Source organism: Esox lucius, chromosome 21, assembly GCF_011004845.1.
Source record: "Esox lucius isolate fEsoLuc1 chromosome 21, fEsoLuc1.pri, whole genome shotgun sequence".
Classification (NCBI taxonomy): domain Eukaryota; kingdom Metazoa; phylum Chordata; class Actinopteri; order Esociformes; family Esocidae; genus Esox; species Esox lucius.
In genome coordinates, this window is record NC_047589.1 from 22,677,305 (window position 1) to 22,694,498 (window position 17,194).

The 17,194-nt window shown below is 42.5% G+C and overlaps 1 protein-coding gene across 1 annotated transcript; it reads left to right on the forward strand.

Annotated features, from left to right (window-relative positions):
* Positions 1 to 4,670: 4,670 nt before the first annotated feature.
* On the forward strand, positions 4,671 to 7,391 carry lrrc30a (leucine rich repeat containing 30a). Its single transcript, XM_010896665.3, has one exon. The coding sequence runs from the start codon at positions 4,912 to 4,914 to the stop codon at positions 5,779 to 5,781; it is 870 nt and encodes a 289-aa protein (XP_010894967.1). The 5' UTR covers positions 4,671 to 4,911; the 3' UTR covers positions 5,782 to 7,391.
* The last annotated feature ends 9,803 nt before the right edge of the window (positions 7,392 to 17,194 follow it).

Genomic DNA, 17,194 nt, shown 5'->3' on the forward strand with positions numbered 1-17,194 from the left:
AGTCCTGCCTGCCAGGCTCTGGCACCGAATGACTGCTGGCTCTACTAATTTGGGTGCCCACGGCTAGAGGGTGCATCTTCCAGCTGGTCCTCCACTGCTAATGGCATCAGATCAGGAAGTGCGTGTGGACAGGATGAGCCCTGAGTGCCTCAGGAGTGCCCGACTCGCCCAGAGAGATAATGGCGTCTCTCGGAGGATGCAGTTAAGACGATTGGAGTCTTGTAAAGTCCGGCAGACAGACAGCGAGACAGTGAGAGACAGACAGAGAGACGGTGCCTGACCGACCGTGCAAGACCTGTAGACAGACAGACAGATCAGATGGACCAGACAGACAGATCACACAGACAGATAGATAGATAGGATATATAGATAGATAGATGATAGATAGATTGGACCGTTGAATTGTAATGAATAGAGTTTAGACCCAGTACAGCTCGGTACCTCCCTTCCCTGTTGAGGCTCCCTGCTTGGCTGTGTTGGTAATGTGTATATGTCTCCTCCAGGTGGGACCTAGTTAGGCTGCACAACAGTGCTTCATCATGGCCAGAGCCTGTTGTCAAAAGCACAATTGGTTTCTCTCCTCAGATGCTGGTTCAGCAGCCCAAACCTGATTTGGATACTTTGTAACTGCATTAACTGTATACTGGGGTAATAGTTCACTTTCGCCCAACCACCTCTCAGCTGCCATTACAAACGTTGTCTTTATGTTGTGTAATAGCCTGTGGGTCTGTCGCGTTCATCCCATCTATTCATCATTCGCCTCCCCTCTGCACATTAGTTTTGCCGGTGACTATACAGCTTCTATTTGCCACTTGTTATGGCTGCTAAATAGATGACGATATTGCATTTCTGATAATAAATAGTCCCCTGTTGAATACTGGTATAAATAATACTGCAAAATATGATTTACGTCGTTGGAGTCTTCAAAAATATTTCACCTAACTAAATGAAAGAGTGTACCTGGAGACTATGAGCCATTAAAGGGAATAGAGAGGCTTTTCACAGCCACTTAAATCAGCAGTAAATTTTAACGCTTCCTAAATATCCTTCATCCTGTGAGGCAGTGCAGTAGACTCCAGTTAATGTATTGAACGCAATTTATTTGAACAATATACAAATGTTCATGCAATACTATATTTATTCTGTTGTCTTTACAGAGTGTAACCTGACAAATTACCATAGGCCTTTGGCATAAGGCATGAGGCCAAAGAAAACTCAAGTTTTGCTGACTGGAGGGGGAAAACTATTTGTGGAGAATGACTCTCAATTACCATAAAACCTGAAGAGTGGTAGAATATGGCAGCCTCAACAATTTGATTGTGTGACTTTTCTTCTCACCTTCACACTGTCCTCTTGCCGACTTCCTCAAAGGCTAATTAGTATTTCTCATCAGGTCTTTGTCTCACCAGAAGGCAAGCCGTTGGGTTTAAACACAGAGGAGCTGATCAGTGGGCCTAGCCAAGTCAACTGCATGACCAATCTGAAAATCCCAGTAGACATATATACACACACACACGCTGATACACAAACCTTCCCCAGCCATGGCAATCTATGCAAATGAGTTCCATAGTCAAGACAACGCTCATGGAAAATTGGCATTCATAACTTCCAGCAATAGACGAATACGAACTTGATGGTAGCACGCAATCTGGTACCGGATGCTTTTCCGTAATTTCTCTCTTTCACTGGATATACACGGCGCAACGGGCGGTTTGCAACCAGCCAACGGTGGTGATGGGTAATCTGATCCTGGCAGGTGCGACGCCAACATGAACCATGCATGGGTAATACTTACATAGAGGACCGTGTTGTCTGGTGACTTGGTTTATTTCAGTCTCTCCAATCAGAGACAGGATCCATTGAATGGGGTGCTGCTGCTCGATCCAACCCGCCCCCCCCCAGGGAAAACAATGATCCGTCTCTGATCACGGGACTCCCCAGGGCCTGGAATAATCCCCCCTGCCTTTTTCCCATCAACGCGGGGGCATCCCAGTCTTATCTGTGGCAGCATGCCCAATGATTGCCGCCAGGCCTGTGTGATAAGGCCGTCTCTCACTGACATTCTGCCTCAACGCAGGGCCTTACCTGCAGGCCGCCGTGTTTTCACGGCATACACCAGACCAGACAGCTCTCTCCACACACCGTACATGTGCTCCAGCCATGTTGCTGGCGCTCCTGTCGGCACGGACCAATTTGCTTGCGTTGATCTCAAGACTGATAGAAGAGCATTCAAACAGAATGGGAGGAGGGTGAAATGAAATTGGACGAAGGGGTTGGGATGTTTTCTCATCCCGCAACGTTCTTCTGTTGCTCTAAACTTTGCTCACCAGATAATAGTGGAGTCCTCACCGCGACTTTAACACTTGATCCCCAACGTGCCCACTGCAGACAGCATACTGCCTCTTCCAGCTGTGGATTTTAAAAGCCCCTGAATATGGTAATATTTTCACTGCTGTGTTTTCATTGAGTGTGAGGGTGTGAGATGGGAAGGGGTGTTTATTGAAGGCTAAACGAGGAACTCGTTTTTGGGGGTCAAATTGTCAAGTGAGTCGCATTACCCGAGGACCTCCACTAACGCCGGTGCCTCCAGGGTCCTTTGAACCTTTACAAACACAACTAGCAAAAAAGGGAGCCTGCGATTTAAAGAGTACAGACGTCAAATGTACATTGTGAAGGCCGAGAAACCCGAACGGGATGGCACAGCACTGCAGTGTCAAGTGTCTCACAGGTTCCAGTTGCATTTTAGATAATGGATGACTTCAAACACAGGATTTAGACTAATGTTAATGATACAAAGACAAATAGCCCCTGTGGAGCTCATCACATTCCTCTCCACAACTCCTGCAAAGTGGGGGACTTTTGACTTTGATATTGGTCTCCTCAACGGTCTACTCCAGGTGTATACTTACAAATGGACAGACTGGGTAACACAAAGTATCCAGTAGGGTTTTTATTTTTACTGAGAGTAAATATGTTTTTCTATTTAATGAATGTTTGGAATGTATATACATTACATTTTAAATATTCCAATTCGTCCCAAGCTGTTTGTGTTACATGGATGTTATTATTTTAAAGTACTTTAATTCCCAATTTCATGTTAGTATGACTCTTGTAGAGGACATTTAATCTCTCTGGTGCCTGAATAAACACCACTGAGGGTCATGTTCATTAGACACCTAATAGAAGCAATGAGACTCATGGAGGGACAACCGGGCCAGTAAGGGACGGACCCAGCCATGGTCTTTAAAAGCATTTCAAAATCTTTGCCCTAGTGAACACCTCAGTTGTTGCTGTGAGTGAGCACATCAGAGACAGACTATCAACATAAAGCCTAGTTAGATCTTACTTTTCTACTTCTCTAGACAGTGTCCATTTCAAGCCCCCTTTACAGGTATCTCTGAACATTTCAAATGGAGACATTGGCTGAAACAACTGAGATGCAGTATACAGCATATTACTTGGAACACTAACGAAAGCAGAAAGGACCTATGTTCTAGACGACTACTCTCATGTCCAGTGTCTTTCTTTAAACACGTCTTACCTAAACACATTCAGATGGCTTGTTGACTAATAGTATGACCTTTAATTTGGCCTACATATGGGTCAGCCATAAACGTGTGTGTACTCACGTTGCCTTCGTATTATATGAAGTAATACTGTTGCCCACCAAGTGTTATTTTATCAAATCTAAAATACATTTGAAATGTAGAACAATTGCCAAACAATATAGTTCCAAACAAACATGTGTGTTCCAAATACATTTTCAAATCAGAGTATAATACATTACTAAATGCAAAATGTCTTTTAGATTTGACACTGATCTTAAAATGCATTAAAATATGTATTTGTTTGTCTTTGCATAGATTTAAAAAAGAAACATATTTTTAGAGACCATGTCTGCGCCTGTTTATTCCACGTATCAAGCACCATTTAATATTGTGTGAACTAATGAAAAGACATAGGAAGCACCAGCATTACAGAATCAATACATTTAGGAGACATGAAGCTCAATCACTTAAAGTCCCTCTCTATGACTTCAAAGATTTTAAAGTAACCTTGCCTGAATAAGGTCTTAATAACAAGAGTTGAGCAATGCGTTAAGGAGCGTTTGTCAAACCCCTTTGGCCTTAAAGGGAATTATACTGTATAAGACACTGATAGTATCTGCGCAATAGGTGTTTGTTTTCTTCCATGGTTGGGGATATAAATAGACATATTCATCTCTGTCTTGATGAGTGCAGGGTGTAAGGGGATACAGTATATTTCTGACAAGGTATTTGTATTGATAAGTCAGTGACAGTGGCCAAATGTGAGTACACTATCGTTTGATGGTGAAAGAGCAATTTCTGTTGTACATAAGACCATGACAGGTCAAGAGAAAATGTTGAGCATCAAGAACCGGGCACATCAAATTACTTTTCACAAAAAAGCTATCCTCACACCTCCTCACAATCAAGGTTAGTTATCACTGGGGATTGAGTGCTGAAATGACAGGGGCAGCTGGACTGTGTGGATATAGTGTGGGAGAGGGGGGGAAGGGGCAGAGGTAAAATGAAGTGGTGCTGCCTTGGCAGTGTGGTCTGGAGTTTCAGACCCCTCCTCCCTCCCCTCTTGTCAGGACACACCTCCTCGGACACTTAGAGCTGTCCCCTGGACAAATCGAACACATCTTCACTACTGCTACACTCTGCTACACATGGTCAGCATGTCCGGGTCGAAGTATATAGCAGTGGTTCACATTTGAAAGTGACAATGTACACATTGCTTCTGAATCCCAGCGCTGCTCAAAACTGCCTGGCCGTCTCCCCCCGACCTAATGTTTCTGGTCTAGGCTGTTTCCTAGTTAGGGTTTCCAGGTAAGGATCTCAGAGGTTTTGTCTCTTCATTGAGAATCCCGCTGAGAGAGCGCCAATGGGAGCAAAGCAGTCCAAGAAGGAGGAGGGGAAGACGCAGGCGAGGAGTAGTGCTGCCCGAGATGATACCTTGACATCAGCAGAGCGAATCCGCAAGTACACATATAAGCAGTGGGGTTACAACATGCTAAGCCTGGCCCGCCGAGGCCTTAAAGAGCCCCCAGAGGAACTCTGGGAGCTGACGGATCTCAACAAGCTCAATCTCTCATTGAATTGCCTGCAGGTTCTGCCTTCCGCCCTCAGCGTCCTCAGCAACCTGGTGGTCCTAAATCTTTGGGGGAACCAGCTGACAAGCCTGCCCCCGGAGATCGGCCAGCTTTCTCGCCTCCGCGTTCTGTTCTGCTACCGAAATCATCTGACCGAGGTCCCCGATGAGCTGGGTAACTGCACGAGGCTGGAGGTCCTCAGCTTGGCCAACAACCAGATCTCCACCCTCCCAATTTCTTTGGCCAATCTGACTTGCTTGCGTAAGCTCAACCTCAGCTACAACAACATTGCTCACATCCCAGGCTGTGTCTACACCATGAAGAGTCTGGTCTTCCTCCATCTGGCCTGCAACAGGCTGGACTGCATTGCCGAAAGCATCTCGGCACTGGTGGAGCTCAAGATCCTCATCGTGGAGGGAAATGAGATCCACTCGCTGCCCAAGACAATCAGCTGCCTGAGGCACCTGGAGCTGCTCAATGTGGACTTCAACGCCATCCAGAACGTGCCTCAGGAGATGTATCAGCTCACCAGGCTGGAGAAGCTGGCATGCCACCCGCTGGATAAGGGCCTCCACATCATGCAGAACCCCTTGCAGAAGCAAATCAGAGAGGTGCTGGATGGAGGCCTCAATGCCCTCTACAGCTATCTCAAATCCAACTGAGATGGGAGGAAGGACAATGACCAGGCTCTGTCTGTATTCTGCTCTGTTCTAGCGGAGAACAACTGTTGTTCTCTTCACTGGAACTAAGGTTCTTCCCATGCCATTGACAAGGAGGGGGATAAGGTTACACAGGAAGAGGGAAAATGCTGTCAAGTGTTCCTTTTTTCAATTAGCAAGACAATGCAAATGGACTACAAAACTGTGGTTAACTGATGGATATACATCAATACAGACTTGTAAATGCATTGGATGGACACTTCTGTGCAAATACAATGAAGATCTGTTGGAACCATGACTCAAACCTGCCTGTCATATGCCAATAGCCTCTTTTCCCACATATCTTGTGCACCCAAGCATCAATCACTACTGTGTGATTCTGCTGTGGGATACTTGAGTGTACAGTGCAGCTGAGCTGTCCCGATACTGCATTGACTGGTGCAGAACAACGCAGTTATTGTTTCATTAAAACCCAAGTATAATAAAGTAATGGTGCTTACGTAGCTGAAAAATAACTTTGCATTTAGTGTTGCTATCTGCTGCTAGCTTATTATTTTCCCTTTTGTAATGTGAAGAGGCTGGATGTGAAGAACAAATACTTGTTTATGATATCAATTGTTGAAAGAACCGAGGAAATTGTTATCACACCATTCAGTATTATGATATGCGAAGAAAAATAAAATGTACCCTTTAATCTCTCTTCCACTGAATGATATGGTCACTTTCACAAGGGCCAACTTCAAATGGTTGTTGTGCCATGCTTATATGTGCTGTGCTCAATAGCCTGGGGACAAGGTTATATGAAAATAGACTTGAGACTGTTGGGAGCCCGGGTATAGATAACTATCTAACGTTAAGTGGAGCTCCAATGTCAGAATCCTCCTTTACCAGAGGAGCCTAGAGAGGAGAAGAGGCCATGTTTTAGTGGAAAACCTGTAAGAAACTCTTGAGCTAGCATCTTCTTTGTTCTAAACAAGCATTGGATTCCTTCCTCTTTTGTTTTCTTTTTGCCCCTGGGGAAGCAAGCCTAGACATGTATCTGACCTGCTGCATAGAACTTGCTGAGTCCAGTTGACCTCCACTCCTCCAACCTCCAGTTTAGCTATCTAAACTATCTCCCAGGAGGAACGCAAGTTCAATTACAGCCTCCCTTAGCCTCTGAGCAGGTCACTGGGATCAAGATGGCGATGCTTACATTACATCAACAGAAAGGTCATCCGGGAACCGGCCGTGTTTGCTGCTGTGTTTACCGACCCACTTCATTTAAGAGCAACAAGAACATTGCTGCTGTTGAGCTACAAGCCGAGTCTGCTCAAAAGATCACGTCTCGCGGCTCACAGCCAGCAGTTGAAGTCTTAATTGTGGTTTGGATTGACATTTTGGTTGAATCATTAAAATAGATGTTAGTTTGCCATATAGGCAGCAGCTGATTGCACATAAAGGTTTGAAGCATTTCAAAAACAAAATAGCTGTGTGTTGTGAGTTGTTGCCTTATGTTTAAATAAGTCTTTTTAAAATGTTATATCCTTTCATATGACTACATACTGGTATGTTCGTTTGAGGTGTAAATGTGTTCACTACCATTTAATCTACTTGTCCTTTGGTCAATGTAAGCTATGTTTTGAATGAATACTAGGTTGTTGTTTTTTTTACTGAGAATAAAATGTAAATCATAACTGAGACAAAACATTCAAAAAATTAGGTCATTGTTTAACTTAAGTGGGTGGGAGATTGAACAATCAAAGGTTCCTGTCAAAGTTAATGGTCCAGATGAAAGGATGTGAGAAACATGGCTTGCATGAATACTTGTCATTGTAGGGCACCTGACTGTTAAGATATTAATTTAGATGGAAACAAAAATATAACTTTTCCGAATGTGTCAGCAATGTCAAAGCAAAGTAACATCACCAATGCCTGGAGATCAGAGCAGGATTCTGCTGTGAAATATTCAGCAACATACAAATGTCTTCTACGCATGTAAAATCCTTAGAAAAAACTCCTATTAATATTACATACAGTACATCTCAACGGAAATTCAAACAGTACTGTTTGTCACTGCGTCTCAGCCGATCTAAAATCAACATTGTGGTGTGTTTGTCACATTTAATAAATCATAAGTTCCACATCACAATTTTCACACATATTGAAGATGTCGAGTGCAAGCGTCTAGCTTGGAAAAATTATTCCCTGGTATTTACTATTTGTAATGAATATACTCAGGGCGTTGAGGTAAGCCACTGTGATTGCTGCAGGGTGGTACATTGAGCTACAGTGACCTCTACTGACATTCCTGGTCTGGTGCGCATGTTTGTTTTCAATGCAATTTAGATTACGGACATGAGAAATGATTTTCCGTCAACAGAATGACAACCTTACAACACTTATCAAAACATTCAAAGCTAATCCTCATCAAGCAGATACCATAAATCAAATTTACCTGGTGATAGACGGAAAAGTCAACGTAATCGTTGTAATGCTAATCCACATCCCTTCTCATACACGGTACTTGCATGCTATTTGGATAGTAAATCAGACTTGGCCAACCAAAGCCTGTTGCAAACCTGGATCCACTGCAAACTCAAAGCGCCTGCTACCACACTCACACTGCTCTGCCAACGCTTCAGGTCGGGGGAGCGAGTGATTGATGCACTATGTTCTGCCAAAACGTACGTGAGTGTGGTGTCCTGTTGGAATAGGCTGGCCCTGTTCGGTTACGATACTAAAACACGCACAGATACATTCACATCAAACTGGGCATGGCTGAGTCACTCACGCCCAGACACACAGACACACAGACAAACAGACACACACACACGGGCCCATCTAGACATATCCTGAGCTAGGCCGCGCAAATGATGGAACATAAATACCTGTCACTGGTAACTGTGGATGAATGGTCTGGCAGCAGCAGGATGTGTGTGTGTGTTGTTGAGGAATGTGTACAACAAAAGAAACAGAGGTGTTTGTGGGCACGCGTGTGTGCTTGTGCTTCTTATGTGTTTTTGTTAGAGCAGCTGCTCAGAATGACGTCTTTGTTAATGTACACGTGTGAATTGATTTCTTGACCACCTCATTATTGTTAGAAATGGTTTCCTGGAATGTTCCTTCTGAAACCTCCCTTCACCCAGAATCCCACACCAGCCGTCTGTCTCCCGACAATCTGTGGCCCTTTGCACCTCTGCGTCCGCGCACCCAGCTACTGCATCACAGACCGGAGACAGGTCAGAACACATCCACCATGCAGCCCTGGACCACTTCATCTTCCAGCCATGGGATGTGTGTTGGCTGAAACTCTCCTCAGCCTTTTTCGGATCGACGACAGCAGCCCTCGCTCTCTGAAGCAAAGGCATGGCGCATACTACACAGTGCCCGGACAAATGAACATGCCTCCCCCCTACCTTCCCCCTTCCGTGTCTCTCTGTGTCCCCCTCCAGCCGGTGGGAGAAGAATGAAGAGGTTTCATTGTGTTCCTGCTGTTATCTGGAGGCCTTACACAAGGTTAAATAGTCAGTCCCAGCCCAGCCCTGGTATTTGATACACAGTCCTTGTAGTGCAGCAGCCCATGCTCTGCTCCAGCCTCTGTAGTCTGCACCCGTGACCCTGCTTTCCCTCCTGGATGGGGCTCATCTTGTTTTCCAAGGAGGGTGGATCGTGGTAAGGGGTGAGTGGGGTTTAGAGGAGGATGGACGCAGTTATCTATGTACTCTCCCTGGGGGGACAGTGAAAGAGAAAGATGCTCCTGGCTCTCTCCTCCCCAACTGCCCCTCCCCCTTTACCCTCCCACTTGTCTCTCCTCCCTCAAACTCTCCTGCACACTCAGTGTTCCCTTCATTCCTCTCTCCCTCACTCCCCCTCTGTCTCGAACCCTCCCCTTTTCTCCCTCGTTCTCTCTCTCCTCGCTGTCCTGTTCTGCTGCTGCTGATTAAACCACTTCGTCTTGGTCACCTCTGTGTTCTGTTGTCCTGAAGGAGCAGACCTGTTTAGTGCTGAGGTAACTCCTCCACTTATCATTGTCTTTCTTTCTCTCTGTGTCTATCTCTTTCATATAGCTGATTCCAGGCTTTGCATGCAGGTCCAAAACTATGCCAGCATCCATCCGTTATTGCATTTAAAACTATTAGAAGTCTGCTATGCGGTAAACGAACAGCATGCTTGAGTTGGTTTTATGGCTGGTTTAGATAATCAAAACAGCATAACATAAAAGCCATAACACTCACTGTTAATTTTATTTTGGAACAAAACAATTTGTTTATCCAAGTGTTCCTGAATACTCCATTTCAGCAACTATTTAATCTGCAAAAGACAATTCCAAATCATAAAAGAACATATTTAAAGTATTGGTATCGCTAGAAATAGTGTCAAGACATGTCATTATGGTATATCTTCTTAATCCAGGATGTGAGCTGGCTATTGGTACGTGCCTTGCATTTTAATTAACTAGCCCAGAAAAGTAAGTAAGTAAGTAATACAAAAGATACGCACTACCCCTGCATGTGATAATGTTTCATATGGACAGAGGTCTCTTGAAGAACTTGCCATGGAAAACCCAGATCCTTGTATACATTGCCCTCACAAACTGGGCCATCTAAACATTTGCACTCCCGTGAAAGTTAAGGGTCATTACCACATACCTTAAGGTCTAACACACACATGTATTCACACACACACACACAGTATAAGTATCACACACAGCTTAAAGGGAAAGTTTCCCCAAATAAGAAATTACGCCTTGGTGTCTTTACCCTGTAAAAGGTCTGTGGAAAAGGTATGACGCTTTCTGGCCCCATTTCTAATTGCTAACATTTGGAACCAATATTGGAACCAGTATTGGCATCTCTCCTATAAGTGAGTTGCACGATGAATTTCAGATACTTCTGGATAATTTAGACATATTAACATGTAGGAGGACTTGGATGGGATTTGTGCAGCAAATGCAAAAGGTTAATCAGGGAAACTAATCCAAAGCAGGGATTGCTGTTAAACCTTGTCCAGACATTGCTTACAAGGAAACCAACATTTAATTTTGGAATTTCGGTTAACTGCGCCTTTAACTTTATCAACATTAAATAACTTGTTTTTCTGGCGTCAAGGAATGCTGTAATCTGCACTGTGAGAGTAAACTCATCTGCATGTGTACACAACAACTGACATGGAGTGAGCATGAGGAAGTCAAATCAGAAACTCACACTGCAGTGAGGATATCTCTTTGAGGAATTCTATCTGGTTTAGCTGAAACTCAAATTCAGCTGACTGGACATGCTGACCTTTTCACCAGGCAACGTATAATGTCTCTGAGCATGACCATGCCGAAGACATTGATTCACCAGTAAATTCCTCACCTATTTGGCATTTATTGCACACGATGAGCCATGGAGGTTTTGTGGGAGGGATGTGCTGATGGCGGTATAGAGATGGAATGTGCCAGGACTCATTTCACAACAAGGCTGTGGTAAATTCCATTTTCATTTAGTCAATGCAGGAAGCATGAAATATTTTTTATTTCGTGTTATTTCATTAATTAGGTGAATTGAAGTGCAGTTGACCTCAACCCTGCTAGAAAGTGAGGTCACAAACCGGTAACATCAGGGGCATGTTCAGCATTGTTGCCCTATTAAAATGGCACATACAAGAACAGAACTCACTGAGGACGATCCAGACTTCAAGCCTGTCATACCATTCACACCAGCTAAAATTACAGTATACCTGACAAACCTTTTCACATTACAACCTAATCTGAGATGGCACTAATTTACACGATGCTCATTAGCTTGACAGTTGAATACCCACAGTTTCCACTGCTTCTACACATATCGATGTTAGCATTCACAAGTGAAAGTTATAGCAAATGTTTGCCCAACACAGTCATTACAGAGGTCAATGTGTAGTGTTCTAGATTCACTCTCATTCTCCAACTGTGCATGACACACGCTTTATTTAGTCTCCCTTGTCTGTAGTACATTATTACACAGGAAAATGTCACAGCATTGTGGCTTATGAACAACGGTAAAGCCAGATGACCCGATTTTTATAATAAAAAAAGATCCATGAAGACTTCAAATGTGAGTTAATAGTTCTCCTTCCCAAAAAATGATGGCGATTAAAGCTTGAATCAACGTATGATCATTACCATATTGTCCTGTCCCACGTATTTGTAAAGACCTGTGGGATGAGACTAGAGACATAACCTCTCAGAAATTCATACGTCCATGTTATAGAAAATATAGTTGTTATAATGTTTTGATGTATCTTTTTTATATTAGCAAACCTTGCAAATATAAAACATATTTGGGTTTTGATTAAGTGCTACAGTTAAACCTGTCTCAGGGGGCATTTAAAAAGTATGTTATTAAGCAGTTAAAACAAGTCATCATTTTTTTATTTTCTAAGTTGGGGAATTGCATTGAAGCCAAAAATGTAAAAGTTATAATTTCTTTGTGCCCTCCTTCCTTCCTTCCTTTGCATATACCTGTCTTACTCAGGCTGAATTTTCCCCACTGCACCGTTACAATCCTGATTTTGTGACTTAGAACAAATCTCAATATGATGTCTTACCACACATCAGCCCAAATCAAATTGTACAAGGGACTGGGGTAAATTGAGCCAACCCTTATTTCAAGGAAACCCTATATAAACAGAATTAATAATTTGACTAAGTATTTTGTTGTAGATTGTTTAATGCTGGATACAAACAAAAGTCAATTTCTTAAGACTTGCATTATTTAAAAAAATGCATTATAGCTGCTATGTTACTTCCATCAATTTGGCAAAGTTTTCATGTATAACAAATGTACAAAATAGTCCATTGCATATCCTTGTATTTCAAATACTTACTATTGAACACGTAGAAATAGAAACACATATGGAATCACAGAGACATTTGTTACGTTTCAGTATTTTCAAATGAATGTACAAAAAGACACAAAAATAATTGAAAAAATGAAGAGAAAGGGAACTGAAAAGTAAAGCCCCCGAATCTCAAGCAGTGATCTAAGGACAAACTGCACCTTCATTTGCTTTCAAATATGGATTGTGCAATGGATCATGGGACTAGTCTTATAAAGTGTCTTCTGAAGGTAGGACTGCACCAGTAGAGTAGTGGCGGCAATCATTATGCTCCATTCCTAACCAGCTGGACGATGCAGAGGTGTCATTGAGCCAAAACGTAACAGCATGGACATTTACATAAGAGCTATATAAGAGGATGTTTGAGAGAGGCAATCTGCTTTTCAATTTGTATTGACAGAGGTTTACAGCTTTACAAAGGTATCATGGCGTGTCTGTTTAATTCGATATACACTAAGAATTATTTTCAAAACATTTGCAAATTGCTCCTTTCTTTTACAGTCATTTAATGAGCCCGAGAACCAGGCTCATTAAATTGGAAATTATTAGAATTCAAACTACATGCTGCAATGAGGAAACTGTTCAGCAAGGCAGTGACTTTGGATCACAGAAACAGATTAACATTTTACTGGCCACATGTGGGATTTAAACCCACAACCTCAGTGTAGCAAGCATCATGGTTTATCAACTGAGCAACATTGGACATCGGAAGACATTTTTAAACGTGTCGGGACTACATAGTCTAGGTATATTCCTTTATGTGCCATAAATGTTCCACTTGGACGTTGGTCCATGCTGGGATGACGGCAACCCCTCAGTTGCTGCAGATTGGACGGTTGTACATTCATGCGGCAAACAGCCTTTACAGTACCATCTCATCCCAAAAATGCTCTATTGCTTTGAGGTCTGGGGACTGTGCAGGCACCTCTAGTGGGATTTGTCAGGCCAGACAATGTTTTTTCCACTCTTCAATTGTCAAGTGTTGTTGATGGCATGCCCACTGGAGCTGCTTGTTGTATCGAGCTGATAGGAACCCCGGTGTGGTCGCCTGCTGTAATAGTCCATCTGTGACGTGGTCAACCGAATTGTGAGTTCTGAGATGTTGGTTTGCACACCACTCTTATACTGTGCTGTTATTTAGGATCAGCAGGCAGCCTAGCTGATACATTTCTCACCAGTAACCAAAAGGTTGCAAGATTGAATCCCAGAGCTGGAAAGAAGAAAAATCATACATTTCCCTGAGCAATGAATTTTATCCAAATTCTAGCTCTCAGTCAATTTACTTTGTAAAATAAGTGTAAATAGAATTGCATGTTTGTGGCCTGTTTGTACAAATCTTTGCTATTTTCCTCCAACCTCTCTATCTGTGTTCTATGGAAGCAGTCACATATAAATCTGGTTTCTTTAACTGCTTGTTTCTTAAACTGCTTGTTTCTTTAACTGCTTGTTTCTTTAACTGCTTGATTCTTTGAACTGCTTGTTTCTTAAACTGCTTGTTTCTTTAACTGCTTGTTTCTTTTACTGCTTGTTTCTTTAAGAACCAAGAGTTCACATAAAGGCAACAAAGGTCTCAAGGAATCTCTTGGCAAAGCTATTAGAATAATTCACTGGCACAGATGAGCGTCTATTTTTACTTCACCCTAGTACTGTTTAACTATTCGGTCAAATGACTCCAGGGCTTACTTTAGTATATAAATAACTAAATAATACTTGCATATTCCTACATGACGGTGCTCCCCCAAAACAGCCAAACATATTTTATTTAATTAAATATGACATTATGACGGTATGGGTTTAAGAATAGAATCAGTGTAGGTGGTGAGACAGATGTTCAGCAGGCTGACAGCTTGTAGATAGAAACTATTGCCAAGCCTCTGTATTATATCACATGCTCTGACAGTGCCCGTCTGATCGACTTTTAGGAATTGCACACGGCTGTGGTGTGAAAGGCTCCTTAATAATGTTGCAGGCTTTGGTCAGGCATCATTTCAAATGGATATCCTGGTTGGGTGGTGGCCTGTTCACAGAGTTGTGTTCGGCTGTCACTACCTGCCTGGACAGTACTCCAGTCATGTTCCAAGCAGTTCCCATACCAGTCCGCAATGGAGCCAGTCAGGATGCTCTAAATAGTGCAGTCACAGTGTTTGGAGAGGACCCAGGATGTCAAAACAAATGTGTTTGGGAGCCTTAGAGAATAGAGTTGCTGGTGTGACCTCTTAACAACCCTGATGCCTTTGACTGGGTTCGCTTGGTCCATGACAAATTCTTGGTTATGTGTATGCTAAGGAACTTAAAACAAAAACAAAAAAATTATGAAGCCCTTTTTGTATTAGCAGTTGTCACAAAGTGCTTCTACAGATACAGTGGATTTACAAAGTCTACACAGGCCTGTTAAAATGGCAGGTGTTTGTAATGTAAAAGAATGAGACAAAGATAAATCATGTCAGAACTTTTTCCACTTTTAATGTGACCTACAATGTGAACAATTCAATTGAAAAACAAACTGAAACACCCATGGGGAGTCCCACTGTTAATAGTCAGGGAGTAAAACAGAGGGGTAAGGACACACCCCTGGGGAGTCCCACTGTTAAGTAATCAGTGAGAAGGATATCCAAACAACTTGACAAAGACTTTATGTCAAATTCGCTTTCTTTTTTTAAATTTAATTATAATGAAATGTCTATTACTTTCTTTTGTATATATACATATATATACACATATATATATATTTTCTTTACATTTTGTGTTGATAGACTCTTATTGTGAATCCCTGACTGACATTTCAGAACAATGCAATCTGCACCACAGTTTTGTTTTGTTTTTTTTAACAAATGTTCCAAGGTTTTATACTCTGTACTCCAAGATACTCTATACTTTGAGGCCCATATTGAGGTATGGAAGAAGGAATCGCTGCAAAACTGTTCTGATATCTGAGAATATTTGATGCTCAGTTAATGCAAAACTATGTTTTGCACAGACAGAACCTTCCAATTCTCAAAATATCTAGAAATGTATCATCATCATTGTATTCACCACTCTGGCTTGTGGAGACTCGTTTATTTTTTAGGGCTACTTCATTCAGACTAAAAGCCTTGTGGTAACCAAGGCAACGGTTTAATGTTTATGCAAGAGCAGTACAAGAAAGCATCTCAGTAACATCATGCCAGTACATATCAGATATTTTTGCCTGTATATGTATATGTTTGATATGCATTTGTGAAAACAGTATATTGTAAATACTCACAATTCAAATTGTTTGTTGTCACAATTGTGCTAAGGGCTGCACAACCCTGTCACCTGGAAGCCTCCCATCCGGTACATTTTCCCTCAGTTTCGACTAACCTGATTTAGCTTCTTATTGAGATAATTACAGAAAGATGGTTAGATGGGTAGATCCAGGAACAGGGTTTTAAGCCCCTTAACCTCCTGTCCGCATATGAAGACACAATGTTTTAGGCTTCCTGCACCATATACTTCATTTTGCTTAAGTTAAACCTATTGTCCTTGTTAGAGGACAGTTGTCCGCGCCATGCGCCATGCGCCATGCGCCAGGTCCCACTAATCCCAAATAGCTAAGAGAAATGAAAAATGCATACATTATCAAAGCTCAGGTCTTAGGAGGTTAGGTCCTTTGTTTTGCCCATTTTAACAGAGTTCCTTCGATGCCTGTCTGCCTGACTGTACAGCAACCCACATGACTGACTGTCTGTATAAGCAAACTGTTGTTGTGAATAGGGTGGTCTACCTAATGACTGGGCCACTCTCTGTACAGCACTCATTTCTTCAAGCCACACCAACTGCATGGGTCAGCTAACACATTAAACCACTTTCTGGGCATTGTAGGATCTCGCAGGCGTCAGCCGGGACAGAGGAATGTGCCTTATCTCTCCACGGGGAAAATAAGGTTACACACGCAGCCAAATTCTAATGTTATCCCTCTAACTGGTCTCTTGACTAATAACATATCTTCTGACCTCAGAGCCTTTTCAAAGCTTTATCTGACTCTGACCTTGTGTTTGGAGTGCTGCTTTTCGCCCGTTCCATACAATGGCAGTGTGGCGTCATGGTGGGTATTACTCTCAAACTGAGACACCGTCACCATGTGATGTGAGCATAGCAGTGACTGACTCCTCTGTGATGTCATGCACGTGTGTATTTTCTCTGTATATAAATATATGTTTGTTTTTGTTCCATGGATCCAAAAAGCGGTTGTCATGCCTGGCTGTGTCTCAACCAGAAAACAGACATACAGATTGCTACAACATGCGAAGTGGTTGGCTGATATGTACAATACCTGTCCCGGCGTTCTTAGATCTGTCAAATATAAACTGGGCCATAGTATCTGAATGGAGAGGTAGGTGCAGGGTATCCATTGCTCATTCACTAGTTTATCTACTCCCAGTACTTCAGCCATTTTCACAGGATCATTATTTGGAAGGAGGCTGCAGAGCTCAGTTAGAAATTACAAATATTTTGCTCAATACCATATTGATCTAATTTTTAAAGTGGTATCATGGTGTATTGATCAGTTGAGATTTCCTTTGCTTAAGGTCTGCCGTCAAAGCAGGATTCT